General features: G+C 39.2%; 1 protein-coding gene across 2 annotated transcripts; it reads right to left on the bottom strand.

Annotated features, from left to right (window-relative positions):
* Window positions 1–601: 601 nt before the first annotated feature.
* mtmr10 (myotubularin related protein 10) lies at window positions 602–11,631 on the bottom strand. 2 transcript variants are annotated; one of them, XM_077590315.1, is made up of 16 exons: window positions 11,086–11,630; window positions 9,965–10,025; window positions 7,962–8,098; window positions 7,590–7,662; window positions 7,070–7,212; window positions 5,582–5,675; window positions 5,356–5,503; window positions 4,744–4,831; window positions 4,546–4,634; window positions 4,318–4,448; window positions 4,145–4,214; window positions 3,644–3,714; window positions 3,342–3,514; window positions 3,090–3,260; window positions 2,775–2,957; window positions 602–2,530 (listed from the first exon to the last, which is right to left on the bottom strand). In XM_077590315.1, exons 1-16 carry the CDS (start codon window positions 11,140–11,142, stop codon window positions 1,922–1,924), a joined length of 2,298 nt encoding a protein of 765 aa, XP_077446441.1. In that variant the 5' UTR covers window positions 11,143–11,630; the 3' UTR covers window positions 602–1,921. The 2 variants fall into 2 exon arrangements, with proteins under 2 accessions (XP_077446441.1, XP_077446439.1); XM_077590313.1 differs by having other exon boundaries at window positions 5,356–5,675; window positions 11,086–11,631.
* Window positions 11,632–12,260: the final 629 nt, after the last annotated feature.

Raw genomic sequence — 12,260 nt, 5'->3', positions numbered from 1 at the left:
TCGATGACGTCACTGGGTTGATTCAATCTCTGGCATCGCAAAAATTAAACGCATTTCATTTTTTTTAAAAACATTTATCTGAACCACTGTGCGCTAGTATAGACTGATCGCTTTTGTAAATAGTAGATGCGTTCTTCATGGTGACGTGTTTGATGGCACGCCTTTCATTCATAACTGGTTTGCTAAAAGTTATTGCTACTGGAATGAGTTAAAAGGGGCGTTTAAGTCATTAGTTGCCATTGACAGCGATAGACGTCCAGTTCATTTGCACATTCCGTCTCTGACAGCCTTTCCTTTCCAAATGGATTGGACGTCTAATGCCATCAATGAAACTAAAAGGGTAGAATTCACTGGCAGCCTTCCTAATTCAAACGGATTGGACATCTATCACTGTCAATGGCAACCATGAGTTAAAACTTTATTTTTACAACCAAATTACAGGCTTGCCAAATGACACAATTTATTTGAGGATATTGTGGAGGGGAAAAAAATCAAAAACTAGTTAGTGTCATTTTCCCAATGAAGTATCCAGTATTGTCTTTAAAAGGTGATTTAAGTTCACTCCCAAGTTAGTTTGTAGGTAAAATGAGACAAAGTCATATCAGTTGAAAATAAACTGTATTGATTAGTTACTGGTACACTTTTCTGCCAGGAAACCCTCGTCAGTGCAGTACCCGTTTAAGGTTTAAGACGCCATGAAAATCAAGAGTCAAACAAGTCATATAGATATTTGTTACAATCTTCCCAAAAGGCACAAGAGACAAAAAGTAGCCATGACTTCCCTCTTTAGAAAATTTGCAAATTGTGAATAAATATATCCGCTGGCACGTCCAACTGGGTCACAGTGAACAGTCATCATACAATCAGCAGAGGACGATAACATCATATAAATATCTCCATAAAATATATAGTTGTAATTAAGATTACTTGTTTAGTACCATTAGCTAAAAAAATGATTTCAAGCATATACATAATCTCTATAGAAAAACAATTGCTCTTTACACTGAACCCCTTAGTAAGAACCATAAATTGGGCAAAATGTGCAATTAATAGCATTTTCATAGGGTAGACGCTCTCCCTTGCACCATACTCTTAAGATGAAAGTCTTTGCAAAGGAATGTTCAATTTACATGGAATACTCCATTCTATATTCTAAGATAAGTACTGGGTGGGGTCCCTGTTTTTTCTATTACTGAACTGTTTAAAGACTTAGTTATTGTAGAAACCACCGTAATAAAAAATCCAAATTCAATTTTGAGTTCATATCAAATAGGTGCCCTGATGTCTACATTTCAGTTATTACTAAAGAACAGCAAAACACCCAACAAGTGATAAAATTTGAAAGAAAATAGCACGATTTTTGTGGTAGGAAATATATAATACATTCACGCATCCAACTTTGTACAACAAGGCATAGCATGGCAGTTAGTAGTGTTACATTATTTACTTGTGAATTTATGGGAAGAAAAAAAAAGTCCCAAAGTAAGGAGACGTTACATGGCCACATTTCCTTTAAGCCGCACATCAAGTCTGAAATCAGTGTTGGTGAATGCATCATTGTTGCTGTGATAAAATCGGTATGACTTCTGGAAGCCAATCTGTTGAAGCAATTATCTTTAGCTAATTTTGAAAAGAGAAGAGGGGAAAATAAAATACATCTTTTAATATGGGAAAAAAAAAATCACAGTATGTGAGCACATTACAGTAGTACGTCACTGGCCAATGAGGAGGATGTACTTCTTCTGCATTCTAAATTTAACTTAATTTCAAGCTGTTGCCTCAAGATTTTGGTTCAGCATCAATGGTGAAAATTCTAGCTTATGTATAGTAATTTCAAAATGAAGAGTTCAGACATTTTTTTGACTTATCATCTGCAAGGTAAAGAGTGGTAACAGTGATCGAAAGGAAACCCCATGCAGTTTTACAGGGAGTCGTTAGCGAGCGTCTCTGTGGAAAGCCAGATCCTCGCCCCGTTGAGAAACTTGCTGATGGGGGTTCCGTGAATACTTCGGCGACACAGGTTTCCAACGGGGGTGAAAGGAAAGGAGGAGGAAAGGAACTGTGGTGGGGAATCGCTTGGCGACGCGGCTTCAAAATACATCCTCCTTTGGTCAGCAGGGGCCTCTTTTGGACTACGGGGCGGTCCGCCGGTCAGGGTGGGCGCCTTGTAATGCCTGAGATGTCTCTGTAGCATCTCGATTTCATCCACCAGTTGTGATAGCTTGTGGTAAGCGGTGATGGACCCCCCCTTGGAGATGCAAGCTTCGGGCACCCAGCGAAGGAAGTAGAGCTTCCAGAGAGCCAAGTGGGATGGCGTGACAAGCGGGATCAAGAGGCCCTGCTGGTCAGCGGGGCGAGAGAACCACTCCCTGAAGAAGCGCTCGGATGGACTCTCCACCACGTATTTCAGCGCCGAGAAGTCGGTTTTTAGCTCAAACCCCAGAGACCCTCGACGGGGGAGTCCTTCCTCTCCGCCTTTAAGTCCATTACGCAGAGATGCAGAGGCCCCTCGGAAGATGGAGCCGTATTTCTGGGAAAAGAATGACGTCAGTGCCATCACAATAATTGTCAATTTATTGTCCGATATATAAAAGAGCCAGTGATAGCATAAGTATTATGATATCATGAAATTGTTTTTTTAATCTGGATGTGCCACCCCAAGATTTGACGTGTGTGCAACTGGCTACCTCGTGAAAACTGGATGTGCCACGGGCTCAAACCCTAGTATCAAAAACACGACAAACACAAGAGAAAGAAAGGCCCATTTATGTTACCTTTGTGCGTTTAAAGCTTTTCACTTCTCCATTAAGAACACATGCAGCTCCTTTCCCAACATACATGGGGTTGTTAAATAAGGTTTGGTCTTTAGCGGAGAATTGCTGTGACCAATCCCATACAGGAGGGAAGTACACCACTGGGTCCTCCCCTTGAGGGATGGCCTTATTCCTGGCAAAGTCCTGCAGGAAAAAAGATGAAGTTACTATTTCAAGAAATTTACATACAAATTCAGTATCTATGACATGCATGCTGTACGTATATCCCATAATTCAAAGGAAAAATGCTGACAAGTACTTTTTCACATTCCTCACCATTAAGCACTGGGCACGTTGTTTAGGAGAGCTGAAGAGGAAAGTGCTAAAGAGTGGAATCCACATGCTATCACTTAAGACTGTCAGATAGGCTTCGGTGAACTCAAACGCAGCTGGATATTGATTCATCAATTGCCACACGCAATCCAGGAACAGCATGAACAGTGGGGACTTAAAGAAAAGACAAAAAAACAACACTGTAGTATAGTATCTTGACAAACTGGACAAATTAGAGCAACGCATGGAGTGTACCTCCTCTTTGTCGTTTTTTTTCAAGTGGTTGCATCTATCCAAGAAGCGATGGCCTACCATCACCCACTCCTTTTGCACCAAGCCCTGAAATCCAACAAGGCTCCGATAGTGAGGGTCCACCATGAGCTGCACCAACGAGGACACCACACAGTTCAGGTCACGGTCCTCTTCCTCTGTAGGAGACCATGGGCCAATGACAAAATGATCGTCAAAGCACAATTTTATTGAGTCAGAAGAGGGAAGAAGGACAATATCCTTGGACAATCACAACATAATACAATTAGAAGCGACGACGCGTATACCAAGGAGAATGACTGAAACATTCCTTCCATCCAGTTGATACAACATCTCAGCTGAGTGCTTCAGGAAAGCCCTGGAATCACACAATGTAATTTCAAAATGTTACATGCAGGGATACACAGGCAACAATAGTATTAGTATGATGGTGAATGTGTTTATTTTATTCTGCATGAAATTGGGTCTACAAATATTGAATATCATTGGAATTCATAGTATGTGTTGCGATTTAAAGGAAACTGTCCGTGAAAAAGGCTCCCAAATGTAAAGCTGATCTTATAACAGCAATCAGAGACAGTTGGCGCTAGATTGATGAAAAGTCTTGTTTGTCACTCAGTAGGTGGTGCAACAACTGTGCATTTCCCTGATCATTCAGTTATTTTTCCCTCTAATTTTTTGGTGTGCAGATTGAAATAATTTAAGTTTTATATTATGTTCCGGATCTGTAAACATTCACCAGAGATCATCATTGCCTTTTTTTGACAGTGGTTGTATTTCTTCCATACCTGACATACTCAAGCCATCGAGAGTTCTCAATGGAGGAAAGCCACCTTTCCTCAGACTCCTCAAAAGGATCTGACACAATCAAAATAGAGCATTTATAATCTCAGGTGAACACAAGAATGTTGAAGAATTCTTTAAAGAGCGAGTATACATGGGAAGCAGTAACAATGCCCACCTATGACGCATATCTGTCGGATTTTTACAAACGAGCTTTGGATGTCCTGGATGTTTGGCAGACACTTGTCCGAATCTGAAGTGAAGACTTCACTGCAATGTGGGTGGCTTTTTGTAATGGCAGTGATGATCCTAGTACAACAGAGAAGATTGACCAATAGCTGATTACCACATACCAGTGATTTAATGAATTGATTTATGAAGGCAAAAGATTCAACATGTATTCTACCTTTGCTCAATTTTCCTCTGCTGGGCCGGGTCACAGACACTCGCCATGCGAACAAGAGAACTTCCATTGTGGTGATTCCAGCACCAAAGCTAGAGCAAAGGAAACACATGCGCTCAACTTAATGGGGTGAAAGGAAGTCAAATGGAAAACATCCCTGACCGTTTTTTGACAAACAGGACACATGAGATGGAAACTCACTGGAAGGCGATTGCCAGTTAAGAATATAGAATACTGCTTTAGATCCTGGTCCGCCAAAGAAACTGGTACGACAATGTACTCTGGAAGACTGAGAACCAGTAGGAAAAAAGCACAGGTTACAAAATCTGTCTGTGTTGTTCATGCAAGTAAGTGTTCACATCGTTGGGATCATTGTCCATGTGTCACTGTAATACTACTACTTACTACATTATATCATGTTACCTCGCCCATAAAACACTGGACAATGATTACAATACAGTCCACATGACAGGCATTTCAAACTCACATTTTACATAGAGCACATAGTAGTTTTCATTTCCCTCGGCAGCCATTGTCTGCCAACTTGGCTTGCATAATTAATCGACTATTAGACAACTGCTGGTAGTTAATCAAATGAATCAAAACTATTTTGAGATCACCTATGTAATCAATGGCATACCCGTTAATAGGATAGATACGTGCATTTTATAGTGAAAAAAATAATGATGTGTAAATACACCATATCAAGCATGACTTTAGGGAGAATATTAGACGGTCCAAAGTATTCTTATATGGTGTCAGCATAATTTTCTTCACACTCATGAGACTGTGAGAAATTAAAGCAGGTCAAACCTTGAGGATATGTGGTAAAGCTCGTTTATGGAGGAAACTCTCCACTCCGAGGCACCCGTTCTCTTGATCTCTCTGTCCCACTCAGACCGACGATCGAAAATGGGCGTCTGCAACCCTCCTCGTCGGACTGATCCGTTGACACGCTCGCCTGGAAAGCAGAGACGGACGGACATTGGGTGAGATTTGCTTGAATGAGTTAGACACTTTAAAGAGTATTTTTTAGAACCTTTGGATTCATGGTACCGTCTCCCCTGATACTCAAAGCCAAACAGCAGGTGCAGATCAGCTGGATGGGAGTAGTGAGCAATAGCGAGGCAAACCTAGAATAAGAGACGCACAACAGAACTCCATTTGTTCGTGTTTTGGAAACAATGACTGCGAATCCGACACAAGAACAAGGGTGACCTGGGAACCAAACATTTTGCTCTGGGCTGCACTGGAGTCACACAAAGCAGGCCTTTCAATAGGCAAGCCGTGAATAGCATGAGGACACCAAAGAAAACAGTGTGTGTGCATGCAGAAGGGAGTACCCGACTCTGTAATTTACCATTGCAAAAAAAAAAAAGTTATTATAGGTTGGCCTAATTCCACATGTCATAAAAAGAAAAGGGCCTGGGCCTTTTAACTTCACACTGTAATTACTAACAATGTGTCCATAAATACATACAACAGTGTGGAGGAGCTAATACATGTCTGTTACAGAACTTCTATGTTGGAATAAAGAACCTTCTGAAGAAAATTCAACATTGCAAAAGTTAATTCGGGGCAAAAGAGAAAATGACATCATGACTATTTGCCTTGTGAGGTAATTCACTTGTGAATGCCTCATATTATCATACTCATGTTGGTAGTAAAACCTCCCCATGAATGTATTTTCGCAGCAATATCTAGTATTTGCAACAGAGCTGCTTGTATTTGCAGAAATCAAGTCCCAAAAGAACACACTACTGTACTCTGTATATTACACTACAGGTATGGTAATGTGGTGCAGGTATGTACTGAGGAAATTGCTCGCAGATGGCATGGCAAGACATCAGAGACACAACTTAGAAAATTCATGTGTTCAGTCACTGGCACGTTGTATAGTGATATATAATGTACAGTATAATTTATTTTCCTGTCACCCTCTGGTCAAAAGGCTCATTTTGTGGCTACTGCTAAGGAAGAAACTGCACTTTGGTTGAACGAAAGAACTATTCTTGTCACTGAGGAAGTAAGTGGCCGTGCCACTAAACCAGTGTGCATTTGTCAGGAAGTGAATGGGTCAGCAGCACACTACAGTGGACTTGGACAAGGGAAGCAAGTGAACAAATTGGCTGGTCAGCACTACTACACATGCCGTACATCACATGTTTCAAACTCAAGGCCATCGTAGCCAGATTTGACCCAAAACATTATTTTGCATGGCCTGGAAATATAACATTTAAAGTTTTTTCCCTTGTTGAAAAAATAAAAAGGACAATATTTTTTAAATTAAAAAAACGTACAGGAATTATTAAAAGAATGCTTTTTCTTAAGAATTTTTTAATACAGCTATATTAAATAGGAACAAACTTGTCCCCATGTTTTGTTTCATTCGTCAAAAAAAAAAGAAAAAAAAAACTTACCAAAACAAGTTAAAAAATATTTAACAATGAATTCAATTAGAGAATAGTATTGGAAAAATCCACTGAACGTACCTTGGCACGACAATAACCAAGCATCAGTGGCTCACCTTTTTAGCACTCTCAGGTCCAGCCTCGTCAAAGCAGAACCTTAAGATTCGCAAGTCTTTACAGTAAAGAATGAGCTCGGTGGGGTTAAACTTGAGTTTTTGGTTTGAACCCAAAATTTTCTTCTTCCCCTTTGTATCATTCACTGAAAAAGATTAAATATATGTGAATTAAAAAAAATCCACATAGGAATGTAAAGCTAATTACAATTACAAAACACAATCTGTTGTTGGCAAAATACGGCCTGATTGTACTATTCCGGTGCAGACAGAGACTAGAATGTACGCATGAAACAAGCGTCCCTCATTATTGCAACACACTTCTGTGCTCAGTGGGGCCTGCATTGTAAGCCATTAGTGAACAATGAAGTGTGCAAACAAGTCTAATCCACAATCAGATGCAATGGCTTTGTGATGGCATCAAATGTTATCAGGTTGTGGATCAAGAAACAGTAATGGAATGGACAGCCGTTACGAGAAAGAAGCTTAACAAAATGATTTGTTAGAACCTGACCAGTCTTACCTGTTACCACGTGCTCTAAACATGTCAGGGGTATATCATGCTCTCCGAGCAGCAGGTGAGACAGCTGAAATTTCTGTAGAAAAACAAAACAAAGCAAAGCAGAGCAAAAATGACTGGAAATCTAAAATCAGGTTCAGCAATGACTTTGCACTTTAGCATCACGCCAACAGTCTGAAGCCTATGCGGAAATGACGCATGCTTTCACTTCATAATAAAGAACAGGAAAGTTTACTTCCTCTTTACCAGTTCATTCATGTTGTAAATATGGAAGTTGGAATACAGCATTGAGCCATTTATTGTGAACATTTTAGCAAACAGCTTTTGATATTTTATATAGCATGTGTATTCAGCACCACTCCATTGTATTCTTACCTGTTTCGGTGGAGCATCTTGAGGGATGAAGGAGACCTTAAAATTGGTACATATCAACTTCCCCCAAAGGTCATCTTGACTGCTTTCAGCACTGATGCATTTTCTCACAAAGTTCACCTCGTTAACTACTATCTCTCCTGAAAGCAAAGGCGCACACACACCTTTCAAATCTAGGACAGGCTAACAAAAGGTTAGATGGGAAAGAAGATTCAAGTGCACATTTTTTTTTATTTTTAACCCCTATATCACCAAAACCTTAACTGTCTTCTAAAATGCTTAGGAACAAATTCTCTGAATATGCACGCCAATGTAGTTTTAAAAAAAAAAGTGTTCTGTGTGTTGATTATCCAAAGTTTGTTGAGTAAAAAAACAGTTCATTTTATATAATGTTATTATATTAAGAGTGCAGTATAAGGTACTTGTGGATTAGGTGCAGAGTGCTGAATATGCAGGTGTAAAATGGACAATGATATAAAGCAGGGGTGCTAACACTTTTTGGCTCCAGGATCTACTTTTTAATGAGCCAAACTCCCGCTATCTACTTTGTTTTTAGGGTTAGAAGTCAGGGGTGGGCAAAGCAGTCCTGGAGGGCCGATGTGGGGAGGTGCAGCTTTTTCTTCCACAGACACTTTAACCAACAGGGAGGGTTTGTGCTGAAACGAGAAGTGCCCGACAGCAATCCTTTGATTGCACTTCTAACATACCACATTTTTGGAAAGGTATCACATGTGACTTAATGCTTAGGTGTTCAAACTTTTTTGCTCCATGATCCACTTTTCAAACATGTATGGGAGCTTTGCGATTCACGCAAAATCTTACGGTGGACATGCCAAATTCATAAGAGCCTAGCTAAGGAAATCACCAGAGGGGAGGGATCAAAGTATAGTGTTGTGTGATCTACCAATAGTTCCTTGGCGATCTATGTATTGGGCACCCTTGATATAAAGGATAAAGGAGTTGTAACTTTTGTTCTTCAAAATTTGTGGGTTCCAAACAATTGTTTCTTTGATAAACCAATCTCTCACTCTCTCTCATTCTCGCACACGCTTGCTAAACTCGGCAAACTATCTCGAACTAACACTGCTGAAGCTATTCAAACTCAACTGACCACGACTCTTAGCATTTCGAATGCCGTCAAATATTGTGTCAGTCTGCAGACTGTTCCCTGGATCAGCACGCAAATTTAACGCCGATTTTATAATCCTGGGCACAAGTGAGCTTCTCAAAACTAGACCAGGTTGACGTTGTCGGTCTTAAACTAAGGAATTTATGATTAGAAATTATAATCAATTGTTTTACGACACTTTCTAAAGAATTCACTAAATAACTTTAATGAACTGGTAACACTGGGCCACACCCATAAGAATCCTTTGTCATCGGGTCAGCCCTCAACCAAATTTAAATTTAGAAAGAAAAGCCTCCAAAGCAGCAGCACGCCAGAGTATTTCTAATTGATTTCAACTTAGAACACTTGAAAGTCATTTTTATGATGAAGCTTTACAGCTGTTATTGCTTGTGGAAAAAGCGCAGTTCAAAAACAGGTCGAGGGTGATACTACAAAGGCCAAAGAGCAATGGGAGCGTGTTATTGAGAAATCTTTAACCAGAATAGTGGAAAGTTTATTCTCATTTACACACTGTGCTCCCATGACACTTTTCCAAATAAAGAGCAAAAATACATTTTCAGCATCCAGATGAAGAAGCAGTAACAGGAATGGTGTCGGAATGTTAGCGAAAGCCTCAAAAATGTAAACTAGATGTGTAAAACTTGACACGTGACTCTCGTCTAGCCATGTTGCACTGAAAGCAAATATTTTAAATGTCACCAGAAACAGGTGTCATCCATCTAATCATTAGCTGATGGATGCTTGTTCATAGGTCTGTGCTTTCAAATATTTTCTAAATATAGTAGTTGTTAGAAAAGCAAGTAATCTGAATGAAAAAAATATTTTGCTTTATTTAACAGCAATTGAGGTGCAGAATTTGTCAGCTACTTAATCTTACCTGGAAGTAACTTGGGCTCCAACCTTTTAATGGGGGGCTCGACGGTCTTCTTCACATCACTCTAAACAGGAAACAGGGTAAGCAACAGGGTTAGTGGTTAATCAGTGATTGCAGAAATGTGACATTCCAAAGGAGGTCATGAGAATTACAACTTCATTTTCCCACATCCAGAAAACAAGCCATATAAAACAAGCAATGTTTTTATACACAAAAAGCAGATTATTATACGCAAGTCTCCAACAGAAGCATATACAATTATACTAATTTATTAAAACTGAATGGCATTACTGCTTGTTAAAACGAATGCAAAAAATGATGTCAGTATTTTTTGGGGGATTAAAATGATCCATGCATATACCTCCTCAAGAAATGCTCTGGTTACAAATATTATACGAGCCAAAGAGAAATAGTCGCACACATCAGACATGTTTGCCCCGACATGTTTTGATTTACAGCAGCTGAAAACGTGATTGTGCTCAAAACACATGAATAATGGATCTGATTGTGTGACCAAATCCAATACTCAAAAAATAGCCATATCGGGCACCAATACCATAATTTCATTTTATATTCATAAATGCTTCATGAAGAAACTCACTTTAGCACTGCCATTGGTTGCAAACAATTTAAATATCCAAAGGGCAGAAGTTCAATAAATTAAAAAGTTACCTACAAATCTATTTGAAATACTAAAATCTAAAAATGTGTATTAGTAAAGAGAAAGAATTAAAGGTGACTAACGAAAATGCCCAAAAGGTGAAGCTATTCCTTTCATAGCCAAGTGGTCAGTTTAAAAATTACTAAAATGTACAATGAAAAAAAGCTTTTGTTTATTGTACCAAATTATTAAATCATAATTTTCTTTTTAAAAAGACATGGATGGCACCAGTTTTACCTTTATGCTTAAGTTTATTTCAGAATTTACTTTGAAATGACTACTACTTACTTCTTCGAATGTGACCTGTATTTTTAATTGAACCAAAATATACAGTGTAAGCAAGGTGCGAGTATACTTAGTTTTCCAACTTGAAAGTGACATCTGTTCTACTTCACTAAGCAAGCTAGTCACTTCCCAAAATGACATTTAAGACAAATTCACAAAAGAATGTGCATCCACGTACCTGCACAGGAGGAAGATAACACTTGAAAGTTGGTTTCGTGGGTTTGACAGAAAACATTGTTTATGTCCGCCCCGTCGACTTTCCTACTAATGGGCGTTTGGAAGTGCCAGCTTCCCACCAAAGGCGACAAATAACTTAAATAATGCTCAAAAGTCAAAATCCGTTAGAAGGATGAGCCCGAAACGTACTCAGCGAAGAAATAGCCAAATCAACGACTTGATGGGGCGACAGGCCTCCTCCATTTCGGGGGAAAAAGTTGACCCGAGAATAGCGTTGGGACGTCGGCGTTAGCTCGCGGCGCACGTTAGCAAAAGTGCGGAATAAAAAAAAAGTTTGTGGGGGTTGTTTTCACGCAAATTTCACTCGCGAGGAAAATAGAGAGGCCACCGATGGGCGTCTACATTTTCGTAACCACCTGTTACCGAGGTCCAGAGCTGCCAATGACTTCCTCAAAGTGTGACTAATTCAACCGAACGCAATAGGAGATGAAGTCAACGGCTTAGCGGCCATGTTTGGAAACTCGGCGACGTCCCGCCCTACTTCCGGACTTCAGTTGCTCGCGTATACGAGGCTCCTTCGCCCCAGAAGAGTAAAAATAAATAACTATATTGACAACTGTACAAACGTTTGGGATATTTACGGTTTTAATTCATAAATGCATTGATTAAACTGTAGTTTGTAGTCTAAAAAAAAGCCCCAGCCCTTGTTAAGTATTTCGTTTGTGGACTACAACTCCCGAGAATATTTCAACTGGATCTCTGTGGTTTTAATTAAACTTTATTGATAAATTTCGGTGCAAATTTGATCATATGCAAAGTCTTTGGTTGTTATTTTTTCTGTGTGACGTTTTGTTATAAAATTCTAAGGAAGTTCACCCAATTATACAAGACAGAATAGTGTACATGAAAATCATAACTTTAAAAACAGGGGGAATTAAAACAAAACAACCATTTTTGTATTCATGCCATCACATTATAGACACACTACTTACAATTATCAATAATATATTTGCATTTTTCCCCTAAATGTTTGAAGAATGTTTGTTTGTCGTAATATAATCCTTGAAATCGAATGCAATAACATTTCTTTCATCCATTCGTTTCTATAATTAGCGACAACAATAGACATTTGACTTCAGCACATTTTCTTTTGGCACAAAGATATTAAGGACTTAA

The sequence above is a fragment of the Stigmatopora argus genome, chromosome 2 (genome assembly GCF_051989625.1).
Source record: "Stigmatopora argus isolate UIUO_Sarg chromosome 2, RoL_Sarg_1.0, whole genome shotgun sequence".
Taxonomy (NCBI): Eukaryota; Metazoa; Chordata; class Actinopteri; order Syngnathiformes; family Syngnathidae; genus Stigmatopora; species Stigmatopora argus.
This window is presented reverse-complemented; position numbering and strand designations above follow the sequence as displayed.

Excerpts from the sequence above, each read along its gene's own strand:
- mtmr10 (XM_077590313.1), bottom strand. The coding sequence starts at position 11,142 with ATGTTTTCTGTCAAACCCACGAAACCAACTTTCAAGTGTTATCTTCCT. Across the intron at positions 3,715-4,144 it reads CGATGGCTTGAGTATGTCAG|GGCTTTCCTGAAGCACTCAG; the intron begins GTATGGAAGAAA and ends GTGTGATTCCAG. Across the intron at positions 2,531-2,774 it reads AAAGCTTTAAACGCACAAAG|AAATACGGCTCCATCTTCCG; the intron begins GTAACATAAATG and ends TTCTTTTCCCAG.